The sequence below is a fragment of the Camelus dromedarius genome, chromosome 18, assembly GCF_036321535.1.
Source record: "Camelus dromedarius isolate mCamDro1 chromosome 18, mCamDro1.pat, whole genome shotgun sequence".
Taxonomy (NCBI): domain Eukaryota; kingdom Metazoa; phylum Chordata; class Mammalia; order Artiodactyla; family Camelidae; genus Camelus; species Camelus dromedarius.
Genome location: NC_087453.1, coordinates 14,822,790 through 14,839,897, shown reverse-complemented (window position 1 = coordinate 14,839,897; position 17,108 = coordinate 14,822,790). Strand labels below are relative to the sequence as shown.

The 17,108-nt window shown below is 38.2% G+C and overlaps 1 protein-coding gene across 4 annotated transcripts in view; it reads right to left on the bottom strand.

Annotated features, from left to right (window-relative positions):
- Positions 1-17,108, bottom strand: part of CHD6 (chromodomain helicase DNA binding protein 6) — a 161,340-nt gene that overhangs the window by 111,359 nt on the left and 32,873 nt on the right. For all 4 annotated transcript variants that reach the window (XM_064475670.1, XM_010975258.3, XM_031433796.2 and 1 more), the window contains exon 2: positions 2,345-2,401. In XM_064475670.1, coding sequence (XP_064331740.1) covers positions 2,345-2,377 — 33 coding nt within the window. In that variant the 5' untranslated portion in view covers positions 2,378-2,401. The remainder of the gene's footprint in view (positions 1-2,344; positions 2,402-17,108) is intronic.

Below are 17,108 nucleotides of genomic sequence, written 5' to 3'. Positions count from 1 at the left end.
AGTAGAAGCTCAGAGAGGTTAAATAATTCACCCAAAGTCACACAGCTAGTGAGTTATTAGAGTTTAGATGTGAACCCAGGTGTGACTCCTGGTTTTGAGAGCCACTGGTCTAGACCACTTCAAGATACTGCCTCATGTTCTGGCTACACCAAACTTAGAGCTAAAAATTACCAAGAACCTCTAACCACCTCTACTTTATTTCCATAATCTGTTCCCCAATGCCACTGTATCTCCCTAATCTTTCCCCAGAAAACCTTTAACTCATTAATTTTTCTTCGTTTCTTTATAAATCCATTTGTTCCCCAGATCAGAATAAGAGAATACACGGAGAATCAAACAATCTAGAAGAACAAATAAGATTAAATGAGTGATCTCAACGACTTTTCAATTTTACCCAGAAGGATCCCAAGATGAGGATCAATGAACATCAAATGTAGACTTGGCAGCTACCAGAAGACCTACAACCAACAACCTAAAAACACATTTTAATAGCAGTGGGCACTATATTTCCTTTTTCCTCACAAAGTGAGAACTTTTGATACTTGGTCATTGAGTATTATGTGATTTCCCCAAACTTGCAAAATTTATCCAAAACCAGATCAGTAGTAAAGGGATGGGCTGAGGAACCAGTGAGTTAATAAGAAAACTATAAACCATGTCAAAAGTGAAAAGAAGCTCACTGATGTTACTTCTGCTTTTTTTCATAATACTCAGAATACTAGCTTTGGGCTAGTTTTCCCAAGAGTGGATCAAAGTTAGACAGAGGAAGGCAATTTTCCATAGTCACTTGGACACTTGTCAAATGCCACAGATCCCAGATCTTTCATTGCCACTTTAATGTTGCCCCAAAGGCCTTGTCATCAGAGCTTCCCCAAATCCTTTGGTCAGGACAGCAGATGAGGCAATTCTATTTACTGTTTGAAAGTACTCATCTTGTGAATATAACAAAACAGAAACAGACTCACAGATATAGAGAACAAATTAGTGGTTACTGGGGGGAAAGGGAAGCGAGGAGGGGCAATATAGGGTAGGGGCTTCCGAGATAACAACCTACTATGTATAAAATAAATCTATTACAAGGATATATTGTACATCACAGGGTATACTGCCAATAATTTATAATAATTATAATGGAGTATGATCTATAAAATTTTGAATCACTGTTATATACCTGCAACTAATATAATATTGTAAATTAACTGTATCTCAATAAAAAAAATTTTTTAAGGTTAAAAAAAGAGTACTCGGGTAGGGAGGGGTACAGCGCAGTGATAGAGCGGTATGCTTAGCATGCATGAAGTTTTGGGTTCAATTCCTAGTACCTCCATTAAAAAAAAAAATCCTCATCTTTATTTCAATGTTTTCTACATATAAACAGACTCAAAGTCACTTCATTCATAGAATTTAAAATTTAGCAGCTTATTTTTTTTTTAAAAATATCATTTTGTGCCTGACTCAGCTAGTGATATATTGGATGGTGGTAATAACATGAGCTGAAAGAACTACCATGTAATATATAACTACTATGTAATATTTTAGTTAAAAGTTCTATTTACTTACAATATTATTTATTTTAATATTGACTTATAAATCTTACAGATTTTGGCAGGATGGGCCACACAGGCCAAATGTTTTTATCAGTTCCCCCTCCCCTTCAGGAAACCAAGTGCCATTTAGTTGATGTTCACATCCTTCCAATTAGTTCACTATTTTCTGTAGATGAAAACTTTCACAGATCATGATAACTAAGAATTCTATAAGAGAATGTTTCTAGTTTAATCAAACATCCAAAATGATAACTATGAAAACTATAAAGCAGTGATCACTTCTCTATAAAAAGCTGGAAAGCTGCTCTGGGGAGGAAACATTTCTCTTCTATATAGACAATTCTGAGTAACATTCTGATTTAGTCTTCATTATTTATTCCTATATGAAGCTGACCTGTGCATAGTAAAAATCCAAGTATTAAGTCATTCAGAACAGAGCTCTCAGTTATCACGTGGAGAATGCGAAATCACCAGAGGCTAAGAGGTAAGTCAAAACTGCCAGCATCTCTCCTTGTTAAAAAAGCACCAGCGTAGACTACTATATATAAAATAAACAATAAGGACCTACTGTATATATAGCACAGGGAACTATATTCAATATCTTGTAATAATCTATAATGGAAAAGAATCTGAGAAAGATGTATATATTTATAACTCAATCACTTTGCTGTACACCTAAAACTAACACAACACTGTAAATCAATTACATTTCAATTAAAAAAAATTTTAAGACAAAAAAAAAAAAAAGCACCAGTGTATGCTGGATGTATTCACGTAAAAGATATGTGATCACTTACCTGCTTCTCTTTCTTCTGTATTTTCATTATCATCTATTGAAGGCAATTATTTTATTTCTGTAAAATATAAAAAAGGCAAAGATTATGGTAAAATCCAAAATACAACATTTTAGCTTATCTCAGGGTTAGCTGTGATACGTAAGGAAAACACGGACTAGAGGACTACTCTACAGGACATTTATAATCAGTAGTCTTCAAGCCCAACAACAGCCAGAGTCCTAAGCTCTAGCCCTATCTAGTCCTATCCCAAACCCTAATTTATTGCCCCAGAGAGGGTGAAGTCAGAAAGATACTGTCTTTGTAGATAAAACAAGTTATAAAAGATGCTGGCATATTAAATTGCAAGGGAAACAAAAAGAAGAGGCAAAAATAATGACATGACTCTGTTGAGAGGAGCGGAGAAGGGATGGAAATAAGCGAAGCCCTCATTTCTTTTGGAAGAAAATCAATAAATAATGCCTACAATTGATAAATCAAGAAATAGAAATACACACAATAAAAAAAGAGAGAGCTAAAAGACTTCTCTTAAAGGAGAGAGGAGTTGGTATGAGACAGGACAGGGCAGTCTTGCATTTCATCATACACTCTCCTACATTACTTGAATGTTTTAAACCATGTGCATTCCAACTAGACAAAATAAATCCCAATCCAATCTCTCATGATTTTTAAAATGATTTTATTGTAACCACAACTTAAGCCCCATCCCTACCCCAACCAAAACGCCCATGACTACATTGAATTCTTTCTTGTAAGTGACTTTTCAGCACCTTAGCAACAAGAGCCCAGCAAGTGGCTTTAGAGGTCTAGAAGTGCACTGCGGCATCCCAGGGAGCAATAAGAACCCTGTTCCAGGAAACCTGAAATTTGGGGCTGCCTGAATCGTTACTCGCACCTTCCTCATATACAAAGAATGGAAGAATCACAGAATCTCAGCTTCCAGCTCTAACCTGAATGTTGATACCACCTCATTTTTATTGTTTACTTTGATTTCCTGGACATCCCACAGAGCTACAAAACACCACCCCTCGGGAAACCATCCTGGAAGGGCACAATTATCCTTATGCTCATAATTATTTCTCATATCCAAATGAAAGTGATGTGTAGGCATTAAGCAGAACTCTAAGATTAAAGTGAGATGGATCTAAGTGGGATCATGGTGTGTTTGATGCAACTGAGAAAAATGAAGGACTTGTGATTCCAATCATCCCTGGGGACACAATTACAGTTTGTCAGTTTAAAGTTTGTCTATTTAGGGTTTTTTTTTCCCTCCAAGAGTCATAAGCATCTTCTATTAAAAGGACCATAAAATGCTACCAGGATATTTCTGCTTGCAAAGAGCATAGCATCCAAGGAAGGAAGAAGCTGCAAAGTGGGATAAGGCAGGGCCTGGACCAAGGGGGAAGGAGAGGAGGGCAGAGAAGTGGCCAAATCAGGAAAATGGAAAGTCAAGTCAGTAAATGGTGCCTCTGAGGATCACTGTGAGGATTGGCATTTGATGGAACCATTATTCACCTCAAGCAAACCATAAACTTCTGAGAAAAAGACAAGGTACGGGCTCCCATCAGGGCAGTTCAAAGAATTTTACCCCTTAATCTTCATTATAGTGACGTCAGTTCCCAGTGAACTATATCAGCATAAGGTTACCGCCTTTATCTCTCAGCTTCAAATTATCAAACCCCAGAAAACCAACATTCTCAACCATCACAAACTGTCACAAATTCTGAATTGAAGAAAGAAGTTTGGAAAATAAATTCCAGCTAATAAAAAGGGATATTATCAATAACCAGACATGTGTACTCAAAATTCTACCCAAAAAAGTAAAATAAATCATTTACAAAATACCAAGAAAGTACAATGCCAATAAAATTATTTTAATATAGAAAAAAGTAAGTTCAGTGCAGTAAAGACATCAAACACCACAACTTCCAATTAAGTACCACAAACTAGCATGCAAATAGGCAGGGCCCAACACTGCCAGGAATGCGGGGGTAGGTCAAACTGATCCTTGCTGATGGCACTTTTCTTTGTTTCAAGCTTCCCAGAAGCACCCAGGCAACGGGCCACTAGATCTATAAGCTGCCGCAGTCCTTTAGTCTGCAAGTCATGCATCCCAAGGAAACAAGCCGGTAGGAAACAAAGCTGAGAGGAAGCACAGGGATAAGGAGGGCTACATGTGAAAATGCCTGTCATAGCAGTGTGTCAGCTCTGGAGCTGGCCACGGAGATCACACAGGTCCACTGTTCCTTGGGCCTGTGTCTTCACAGGGCCTGGTAAGACCAGAGAAGGCAGATGAGCACAAGCTGGGAAGACTGGAAAGAGATGGGGCTGACCCAGTGCAGCTTGAATTTGATTACTCAGTAAAGAGAAGGCTTGGAGGAAAAGAACTGGGTGAAGGATTCTAAACCAAATCTCACGCTCCCCCACAACTTGTTCACATGCAAGATATTGCCACCAGCACCTTCAGCAATATTCATGCTGCACAGATAACCCCACCCCATCCTCTGAGAGGGAGACAATGTGTGTGTGAAATCCAAGTGAGTTTGCGGGATGTCACAGTAGGAATCACTGCTCCAGTTCACTGAAACAGTCTTTGGCCAACCTCGTGTTGTTATTGTGAAATCATTTCCAGCACCCCGATGGTGCCACACACCAGCACGCTGCCACCCCACAAGATAAAAGATGTCACAAACAACATCGTTGGTTGTTCAATAAGCATTTGTTGACTTTTAATTCTCCAAACAGTACTAATAGTTAACAAAGCACTCTCTCTTAAGTTACCTCTACTTTTTTACCTGTTTGATGGTACATGTTTAAAAAATACAAAACTACCTACCCTTTTTGTAAGGCTAAATTTTATGTAGCAAGAATGGTTGAAGAAACACACCCTAAAGCAGGCTCTTCTGCCCAAGACTGGAAAAGGCTTTTCACCCTAGGCTGTTGTGTTATCGTCACTCAAGAGTTGTGATTAGATAGATCTTTTTGGTCAATAAAGTACAAATTAAAACAGACCCCCACAATTTAATCAGAAGCATAACATGTATTCTGAAACTCCTAACTGTGGACAAACCAGGAGATTTGTCAACAGAGGAAAAAAGTGTATGAAAAACAGGAAAAGTGTACAGCTTCTGAACTGCATGAAAACTGGGAGGCCTCCACTCGCCTCACTGCATTTCAGTGCTTACGTCTGAAAGTAGCATTTAATTCACAAGGTTAGCTGCTAATAATATAAAAATCAAACAATGTAAAAATTCCCATTCCTTCTTACACTCATCCACCTAATGGTGCTTCTATTAAGAAAAATGGGTGCCAGGTTTCTGTAAGAGCATTCTGAAATGTATTATTTCTCCCCAGTTCATAAAGTTGGCCCTGGTGCCTGTGCCTCATTCAAGCTCCTCAGTCTTGCGTTATGGATTCTTAAAAATAATAAAACATTGGGTACACACTATTTCACCATTCATTTACAGAAATTATTTAGATTTACTCTACCTGGAGAATTCTGCTACCTGGGGTCTACTTCATTACAAGAGTGTGTTTATGAAAACACGGACAAGTGCACACACAGCAGACCGCTACCACGGTCCTTTATACTCACAGGGACAGCAGAGACACAACTGACAGCAGGAAGGACGGGGACCTCTGCTCTCTTAATGGACTCCCGTCCCTTCCACTCTAATCAGGCACTTTGGGACAGAGAGTAAGTGGGAAGCAACTTTAAAAATCAAATATACCTCAAAATTTCCACAATGAATATGTTATTTTTATCATCTATTTGTGCCCACCCTCAACTCTGAAGCTGGTTCCCAAGAACCACTCTCACAACAGCAGGCACAAATAAGGCAGTCCCACACTGTCGCAGGTGGGACTTGAGAGGGGGAATAGGAAGGGGACACGGGGAATAACAGTTCATTTGAGAAAAATGAATCAAGAAGGGAATGAGGAGGTCTGAGGGAATGCCACCTCCCTCAGACCCTCATCCAACCACCTCTTACCAAGACTCTTGACAGACATTCTTGACCACAAAGAGGGTCTGATGGGCAAGATAGCCCCCAGCTTTTCACCTCCCTACCTTCCCACCCACCCTCCACAAACTGGACAGATTTATCTATGTCTTCTGCTGGGCTGGGAGCAGTCCATAGGAGGGCAACTGCAAGGGTCTGAAGGGCCAAAAAGCAGAGAGAAAATCCAGGCTCAAAATGATAAGCCAGCTAAAACCTCTTCCAGACTTTGTTTCCTCAACTATAAAACAAAGTTTTACCTTTTTTTTTTTTTTTAACCTACCACATGAAGGGCTGAGAATCCAGGGTCTGTCACACGGTGACCATGAGCAGCCATTAGTGGTGCCTGTCCTGTAGGACTCCCGCCAGCGGCAGAGAACGAAGGTGGCCCCTCTCCTAAGGACAATGAACCCCTCCATCAGTAGTTGGGGTCCATCCTCTGCCACATCAGCCTTTGGATCACTTTGCAGTTCGTCTTTCCTTGTTTCATTCAGGTCCCTCCTCAAGGTCACCCTATCAGTATCAAGCTCAGTGCCCAACACTGGGACTCATAAACCATTATCTGTGTACAGAGTGAGTGAATAAATGGGAAAGCTGTGTTCACAGAAAAGCCTTTGAGCTCCCGCTTTCTTCATCATAATTGGTGGCCTCTACCTTTTTTTCCTTTCCTGTTTATTCTGTTCTTTTGTCCAATCAAATTTCTCAGCATTCTTTATTCACACTTTTTCAAATACATGTAGTTGGCTTAAGAATTCAATGATATAAAGCTTAAAACAAAAAATATCCCCCTCACTCTACTCCTCCCCATTCCTGATTCACTCTTCCAAGAGGTAATCCTTTGATCTCTAGCTATTCCTTCTGCTACTTCCCAAAATATTTCTAAACATCAGTGATACACCACATTAACAAAACGAAGGATAAAAATCTTATGATGATCTCAACACATGAAAGAAAGCTTTTGACAAAATTCAACATCCATTCATGATAAAAACTCTTAAAGTAGGCATAGAGGGAACATACCTCAACATAATAAAGGCTAGCTATGACAAACCCACAGCTAACATCACACTCAATAGTGAAAGCTGAAAGCATTTCCTCTAAAATCAGGAACAAGACAAGGGTGTCCACTCTCGCCACTTTTATTCAATATAGTACTCAAGTCCTAGCCACAGGAATCAGACAAGAAAAAGAAATAAAAAGCATCCAAACTGGAAAGAAGTAAAACTGTCACTATTTGCAGAGGACATGATACCATATATAGAAAACCCTATAGCCACTAACAAAAACCCATTAGAACTAGTAAGTAAATTCAGTGAAATTGAAGGATATAAAATTAATATACAGAAATTTGTAGTGTTTCTAAACACTAATAACGATCTATCAGTAAAAGAAATTAAGAAAACATTTAGAACTGCCATCAAAAAGAGCAAAATACCCAGGAAAAACTTTAATGAAGGAACTGAAACACCTGTACTCTGAAACTATAAGACATTCATGAAAGAAACTGAAAATGACATAAATAAATGGAAAGATATACTGTGCTCACAGGATGGAAGAATTAGTATTGTTGAAATGACTATCCAAAGCAATTTATAGATTCAGTGCAACCCCTATCAAAATACCAATGGTATTTTTCACAGAACTTGAACAAACAATCCTAAAATATGTATGAAACCACAGAAGACCCTGAATATCCAAAGGTATCTTGAGAAAGAAGAAAGGTGAAGGTATTATGCTCCCTAATTTCAAAGCATACACCTGAAACCAACATAATATTGTACGTCAACTGTACTTAAATAAATAAATAAATAAATAAATAAATAAATAAATAAATAAATAAACAAACAAGATTTCTAAAAAAACATGCCAATACTATTAGATTTCCCCTCCCAATTTTAAACATTATTCTATCAGCTTCTTCATATACGAGTTGGCAAATATTTTTATAAAAGGCCAGATAATAAATATTTTAGGCTTTGCAGGCCACATGGTCTCTGTTGCAGCTATTCAATTTTGCCACTGCAGCATGAAAAAGCCATGGACAATATGCAGATGAATGGGTCTGGCTGTGTTTCAATGAAACTATTTACAAAAGCAGGTAGCCCCCCTGGCTATGGAAAATAAAGCGTTATCTTCCCAATATAGTTATCATTACAATTATTTTAAAATCTGTATTCAATTCACAGCTAAGCCATGAACTATACTGTGCTAAAACTGCCCTTTTTGTGTAATTTTCCCCTTAAAGATAGTAAGTACATTTAAATTTAAAAATTTGCTTTGTTTTTTTATGAATCACTAACGTTATCTAAAAATGCTCCCCTTAAGCCTTAAAATTAAAACTCCTCTCAATCTAAGTTCATTTTTCCCCCTTGTATCATTGTATCTGGAGTCTTACAATTCTGTCAACCTGCTTCAAAGCCACCTTTCTAGGACTTCTCATTCATCACTCTCCTGGGGATTCACTCTCTTTGTCCCTCTCAAAAGTGGTCTCCCATGTTTCTTTCTTCTCTCTGAGGGTTTACTCTCTCACTTTGGTGAATCACAATGTCCACTAACTCTGGAAAATATATGAATGAGAGGTACATTTCTGAGAGCTTCATGTCTGAATATGTTTCCATTCTACCTTGATGGCTAGGTGGGTAGATACATTTCTCCTCAGAATTTTGAGAGCACTACACCACTGTCCTATTCCTTCCACTACCTGATAAGGCATCTGAACCACGGTGGTCCCTAATCACTTCTCTGTAACCTCTTCCTTCTCAGAAAGCTGTTGGTCCCAAGCCACATCACTGTGAAAAGATGTGCCTTGGGGTTATTTTCATCCATAAGGTTGGGCACCTGGTGAATTCTTTCACAATCTAGAAACTCTTATCTCAGTTCTGAGAAATCCTCTTTTATTATTTCCTCATAATTTCCTCCCTATTGTTTTCTTTTAATGGAACTCTTATTATTGTATTTGAATGATAGACCTCTGGGCTCTAATTTTCTCATTAAAAATTTTTTTCTCTTTCTTCATGTTCTGCTTTCTGGGAGGTTTCCTTAATTTTATCTTTCAACCCTTCTTTTTTTAAATGGCTAACATGTTTACCATTCAATAATTCTCTCTTTTTTGTACCCTGATATTTTATTTTTACAATCTCCTAAGCTCGTGCCAAGTAACCAACAATGGAAGGGCATTCAAAAGACAAATGGTGACTCTTCCCTTTCAAAGACACTATGATCTAGTGGAAACATTTCTACACAACCAGAATATTCAAACTGGAGTGAGAAAATGCCTCTGTAACAATTTTAAGAATTTCTTATATTTTCAAGGCTTGAATGAGAAGTTTTACTTTCCATCAAAGATGGCACAGCACCAAAAGTGAGAGTTTTGATTCATATATATGAATTTTTTTTGATGCCTGAAAGGTTTTTTTGGAACACAGAGAATTCGTAAATTATATCTACTTCTGTGACATACCTTTTATGTATAGTTTAGGCTAGAGCAAACCTGTATCAGATGATCTTTGATGCTCTCTCTGCAACAGGCTAGAGATAACTTAATCTCATGTCTACATGTCAAAAGCATTCATATTTTTCAAGATTAAAAGAGGGCCATGAGGACACGGGATCATATCTATTTTGACTACTACTGTATATCTAATTCCTAGCACAGTATTTGGTGAACTGAATAAATATATTAATATTACATATGGATTTATTAATGGTGGGTCAAAAGAGAAAGATCATACTGGTATAAAGGAAATATACCACACAGACTAAAACCCCTTCTCTCCAAAAATGTAGATGCTTAACTTGAAATATCTGCCAAACATTACTAGGAAGAAGGCACTAGTACCTTCACAGCTACCAAACTGTGACAGCTCTTTGTTTTGCTGGCTTGAAAGTACAATCACCACCTCTCACATTAACTTAAGATGCTTTGCTCCTCAAAAGAAAAGTGTTTTAAACATTCGATGTATTATAATAAAGGCTTTGTTACCCTGTACATGTATAATGCAAGCCAAAAAGTAAATCAAGACTAGTGACATTGATCTTTGTATGTGAGAGAAGGCATAATCAGCAGTAAGAGCAAAAATAACCTTCTAGAAAACTCTTGCTACTAGATTGAGAGTAACAGAAATGTCCATTTTCAGAGGCTTCCTATTGGTCAACTGCAAAATAATAAGGCTTTTACTAACTGAATGAATCTCCTCTGGCTACTTAAACTCATTACTATTGACTTCAACCAATGTCTAGCATTGCCATAATTACTTACTATACTCTGTTGTACTTGGATGGTATAAACTAAGGAAGCCCACTAGAAACATTACAACAATGCTGCAGTCACAGAATCAGAACTGAAAGGGAACTTCGAATCACACAGCCAAGCACTTTGATCTTAATGATGAATGAAACACATCTGCATAATACATGAGAAAATCAACTCCCAATCCCAGTTCATCTCTTCAGTCAGAGGAAATCATTTCAACTCCTCATCTGATGATAAAAATCAACTTTCTTGATAAGAATCATTATTAAGGGTAGGAATAGAAGCAAGTGCTCAGGCATTACCAGACCTATCAAATAACACATCATAAAGTAAAACCTGATTGTACTTTTTTTCTGTCACTAGACCCTGCACTGTAATGTCAACTAACCCAGATCAGGAATGATCGCATCTGTGAACACAGGACTGAAGAAACCAATCTCCTGACAGCCAAGCCCACTTAAAGTTCAGAGCCCTGAAAATTCAGGCTATAACTTTATGTGGGAAGACGGAAGGTTTTACAAATGACATTCCATATTCAATCTCAAGAGACCTCACCAGTAACACAAGACCTTTTTGATTTGTTACACTTTAATGCCTTTTGTGTGGGAAGAGTAATACCTGTAGACGTGAGTGAAGATACCCAGGTTCTGAACACAAGGGTAATATGATTTGTACAATTTATTCAATCTCCCTAGGCCTCAGTTTCTCATTTGTAGAATAGGGACCAAAACTATCTTTTGGGAGAGGAGATGGATGAGTTCTATTTTGGACAGGCTAAGTTTGAAGGAACAGTAAAAAAGAAGCTTAGTGAAGGAGGGAATTTAAAGCTCAGGCAATGCAATCCTTTTATCTTAACATAATGAGACTAAGGGACGAAGGCTCACAATTATGCACAAGTACAAGAATTAGATTTCTTGGGTTCCAGTTTAGCCCTCTCAGCACTACATCAAGCTGACTTATAAGCAAATGAAAATAGGGTGAGAGGTCAGGATAGGAGATGTTCTATTTGGGGCACTCAGAGAGTGGGGAGAGATTACAAAGATATTCTACAGATAAATTACTACAGGAAAGGAAAGGAAAGGGAAGGAAAGGGAAGGAAAGGGAAGGGAAGGGGAGGGGAGGGGAGGGAAGGGAAGGGAAGGGAAGGGAAGGGAAGGGAAGGGAAGGGAAGGGAAGGGAAGGGAAGGGAAGGGAAGGGAAGGAGGAAGGAAGGAAGGAAGAAAGAAAGAAGGAAAGAAAGAAGGAAAGCAAGCAAGCAAGCAAGCAAGCAAGCAGGCTGTAGCAGAGGATGGTTTTGATCCATCCTTAGGGTGAACAGGAAGCAATTAAAACAGCCTGATAAACTATCATTCAAGAGGACCTTTTAGGCACGTTTAAGACAAGAAGGATGAACCCTTAAGATAACGTTACACACAAGGGAACAAAATTTTTCACACAAATAATTCATATGATAAACATAGACAAAATCTTTAGGGCTATAACTGCCAAGTAATTCTGTTTAAATTCTTTATCTACTTTCATAAAGCCTTCCATTTGAATTCTGAATTGTTAAACAAAATTGTTTTGAAGCAATTTACAGTAAGGAAATAAAATATATCTGATGGCTATCCAAGACAGCAGGAAACAAAGTAAACACATTAACAAAATCATAACACAGACAATACTCAGCAGAGTTTTTACTCTAGGATAAATAATAAAAGATCACACATTTACTCAGCACTTTTTATTCTACAGGAAACAGAAGAACCAGCCCAAGTGTAAACCAATCTACAGTCTGAAAACATCTTATCAAATACATGTGTGGAATTCCCAGTATAAAAAAGATGGGCTTTCCCCCTACTTCTACAAGTCTACTGTGTTAAAGTAAAATAAAACCCCAAGATTTTTCCAAAGTGTTTTTTTCCTATTGTTTAAAAACAATACAAATAATGGATTTTGAATCTGACACAAATTTCATTCTACTCAAGTTTTAAGGTGAAATCCTGAAACTTAAAGTTTACATCTTACATTAAATCGCCTGCCACAAACCCAGGAGGATGCCGCACCCTGATGAATTCCACTGTCATTTCATGTTTCCAAAGCCATCAACTCTGGGGCCTCCTGCACTTTCCTTAGGGTCTTAAGAATTTTTGTTTAACAGAATCTGAGAAGGATTTTTTAAGCTCTGGATTTTTAACAGATTAAACAGTTCTTAATCCTTCCCCACCCTCAAGTCCCCCCGTTCCCTGAAATGAAGAGAGTGCTGTAATAAACGCGGAACCAGTCTGTAGGGGAATCCCTAGAACAAGACACTGCATGATGTGACTGATACAGGTAAAAAGTTCTTGCAAAAGCAAACACAGACAAGCACTGGCTGAATGGTGAGGCGGGTGGCTGGCAACAGGAGACTCCTGCCAATAAAATGCCCTGGTTCTCCAAATCTGGTTGTGCTACACTGAGAGCAGAAACTGCAAGTAATAAGCAGAATACTCAAGAGGCCATCTTAAACAAATTTAAGCCAACTGACTAAAATCTGTTAACACCATCTATATTACATGTGGTCCATCTAATTTGCCAAAATCTGTTTTAAAGTAATATATTAGCAAACAACACATACTGACTTCTAACACCTAAACAACCCCATAACTAGAAGTAAAACTGAGAAAGTTTTCAGATTGCCATGTAGTGCTATTTAAGGAGGACTGGTCTGGGAGATGGTGGAATTCATGTCCAGAACGAGCAAGAGAACCACAGAGAAGGGCCTGCTAGTTTATTTGGTAAATAGTATCAATTCCCTGATCAAAAGACAACCATTTTGAAATATAAACTGAACTTCTTAATACCCATAATCTCCCGCTCATACTACATTATTTTCATAGTACCCATTCCGATGCTCCCTTCCATCAGGAGCATAAGCACTGAGAACCAGACGTAGTGATGGGATTTAAGATTGTTCTAGATACAGGTGAACAGTTTTGGAGGACAGCAAATTTCCAAACTGCTGCTCTGGAGTACACGTGTGGAATGAGATGCGTACTTTTAATCACAGGCACCCTTTTCTTATGATGCCAAATTTGCAAACAAAGCCTTTTACGGGTGGCATAGTATAAGCTCAGGCTAGTAATAAAGTGAAATAAATAAAAAGCAGGGAACTCTCTCATTAGCCTGGATATGAAATACAAGTATCAGTTCTTAAAGGCTCAACAGAATCCTAAAGGAGTCGGTGACAAAGCTTCGTGTCACAGACAAGAATAAAGGCAGCCCTCTAACAGAGGAATAAAATAACAACTCTCTAGAGGTCCAAGGGACTGCATCAGATTCACCTCCAGGTCCCCGATGCCTAGGACAGGGCCTGCAATACAGTCAAAACCCACATATTGGTCGCATGAATCCACAGATTGAATTCATAAATGAAAGGCTCACAGGCTAGTTTCACCACTCACATGATTTTCTTCCTTCTACCCTCTGACTTAAGGGTCAAAAAATATAAGGGCAAAACTTTTGCAAGGGAATCACTCTAGGTTTTCAGCCTCTGTGTTATACGTTTCTGGTAACTCTCAGTCAAAGTCTCAAGATGTAAGAGGGCAACCAGCGATTCAAAGCACAAAAACAACAATATCCTATTTATGTGGAGATACCAAGCTCTGTACACAGAAGTAGGTAATTCCAAATCTATTACTTACTTCAGTTTAATTCGATTTAGCAAAGACTGGGCTTTAAACAGCTGACTCTACTTTAAAACTCACCCTAAATTCTATCCACAGTGTAATGCCAGAGTTTCTTAGCAATCTTTGTTTTCTGGGAATTTGACTCCTATCTAGATTTCATATCCAGCTCCTGTATCCAGGTTCAGCTCTCAACGTGGTGAATTCTTTAAGATTCTGCACCCAGAGTTACCTACTCCTGAACAAACCACAGGACTCAAACCACAGGACTATCACCTATCACCACCAATTCCTGAACCAAACATCTGTGGTTCCCACTGCCATTAACCCTTAGATGGGAGATACCATTGTGGGCTCCAAAATTTCTCAGGCAAGCAAAAGAGGATCTGGTGGTTTGTCTGCTTCAAGAAGGGTATACGATGACAAAGATAAAAGTAACAATAATGATTACAGAGGAGAGCAGTGATATTTTATTTAGACTAAGAACAAAGAAGTAGTCGAAAAGCCATACAAAAACTGAGAAGCTGCTGTTCAAAGAGCTGGTAAGAAGAACATCACCAACATAAGCGTACGCTGCTCTACACAAGGCCTCAGTATCAACAGTTTGATCCCAAATGGACAAAAAAAGGTAGTCTGGCAATTAATACTTTTTGCTGAATGAATTAGATACCTGTTTTTTGACATTAAGTTGAACAGCCCTCAAACAGTTCTTAAAAATAAAAAAACGTTGAGACACCCTGGATTGTTTTGTATTTCCCCTATTCTGGACTGGATCTTGTTTTTTAAGTTTTTACTTTTGGAATCAGACTGTACCACACTTTAACTTTTACTGAAGTATAAAATGCATTGTTAAAAGTATGGCTTTTCACATACTGAACACACCCACGTAACCAGCACCCACATCCAGAAACAGAACTCTGTCAGCACTAGGAAAGCCCTATCCATGCTCCTTTCTGGTCACTACTACTTTCCTCCAAGGGTAACCACTAGCCTAACTTCTAACGGTATAAATTAGTTTTCTTTCTTTCTGTACCTTATAAAAGTGGAATTCTGTAAGTATGTACTCTTGTGTCTGGCTTCAGTGCCAGTTATTAATTTATTGCCTTGGCTCCAAATTCACCCCTCAGTACCTGCTCTGTGATAACGCACTGGAGCATTTCTCCTTTACAGAGAGCATGATGTTAAGCTTGGTCAGGAGAGGGCACCGGAGGGGTATTGCAGGAGGAAGGGAGCTTGTCTTGCAGGTTCAAGGATGCAGTGCTTTTGCCCAGTGACAGTATGCAGGGACATCTGGTGGTGCTCGGCCCCAGTCGCATCCCCAGAGGATTAGACTGCTTTCTCAAACTCAAAGATGATCTGGAAGCTTTAATTTGCCAGCATAAGTCCTACCTATACTTGAGGATAATAAAATCATCCCATAGTTTTTTTCTTCTCTAGGATAAATATTCCCATTTGTTTAATATTATTATTATTTAATTCCCCACATATTTTCAGCTATCTCCTGAACCTTCTATGTTATCTCCTCCTTAATTTGAAAAGTTAAAAGCTGAACTAAGATACTTGATCTAGTTAAAGTAGTATTGACTTTTATAAATATCCATTTGAAGCCATATCAAATCTATGGTGAAATGCCGAAGGCACTCTTATTAAGAAGTCTGGAAAAAGACAAGGACATCATCCATCAAGCATTGCTCTGGACAGTCTAGAGAATATAAGGACAAATTATGAGATGTATAAACTAGAAAGACAGGTACAAAATTATTATTCATATACAACGTGACTGCTCCTCTTGTAAATCCTTAAGCAACAACTTGAAAACTATGAGAACCAAGAAAGAATTTATAATATGGTCAGTAAAAATAGGTATTTGTACAAACATCACTAACTTTGTAGAAAGAAACCTCAAGTTTTCCTCCTCATGCAGTTGCTGCTGTTCACGACATGCATACCAAGCAAAGTAACTCCACTGCTCCAGCTGTGACTACCTACCCAAGGAGCTAGTGCCAAGACAGCGGCCCCCTTACATAGGCCAGACATGAGAGGCCAACCTCCCATAGCAGAGTTTGGCACCATACTGGAACCGACTCAATCAGCCAAAAGCCCACCCAGTAGCAACTCACATGTAGCTTGTCTTTATTCATTCAATTCTAGCCAGAATCGTGTTAGTATGTGCCCAACTTTAATATTCATATCGAATTTCTATTACACCAAATCCAACCATTTCTCCTATTCCTCTCGTTTTCTGGTTTAGCATAGCTCTAAAGAGCTGGCCGCCTTACTCCAGCAACCAGCAAGAGTATATACGCAGGACAGTCACCAATAAAACTAAAAAACCAGCTCTGTTTCTTCAACTATAATATGAGGGTATTTGACCTCAGACATAAAAAACCCTTTCCTATGGATTCTATGCCGTAAAATCCTGTAATTCTACGAATAACAACTACCAACCAAGAGAAAAAAAAACTGTAGGAAATGAATCAATGAATCCTACATAAACACTAATGTATTCCCTATTTTACTGAGTTCTCCATTCTCCAGGTAAATAAGAAAGCTGTTTTTTTTTTCCTTTAAATATAGAAGGGTAGTAAGTTCTTTTTTCCTTCAAGAAAAACTTACTAAAAATAGTAAGAATGCACAGAAGTCAGGAGGATGATTCAGGAAATCTGTTTGTTAGAAGGCATGAACATCTTTACCACAACGTGTTAAGTACGTCAAGAAATTCTATAAATTTGGAAAAATTTAACCATGCAATGATGATTACAGAAACTACATAAAGTGTCAGTATTTGAATATGTAAGTAGAATAAATAAAATTAAGAAATATGTTGTCTTTAAATCCACCCTCACTCATACTTAGAGAATCAATCCCTTGAG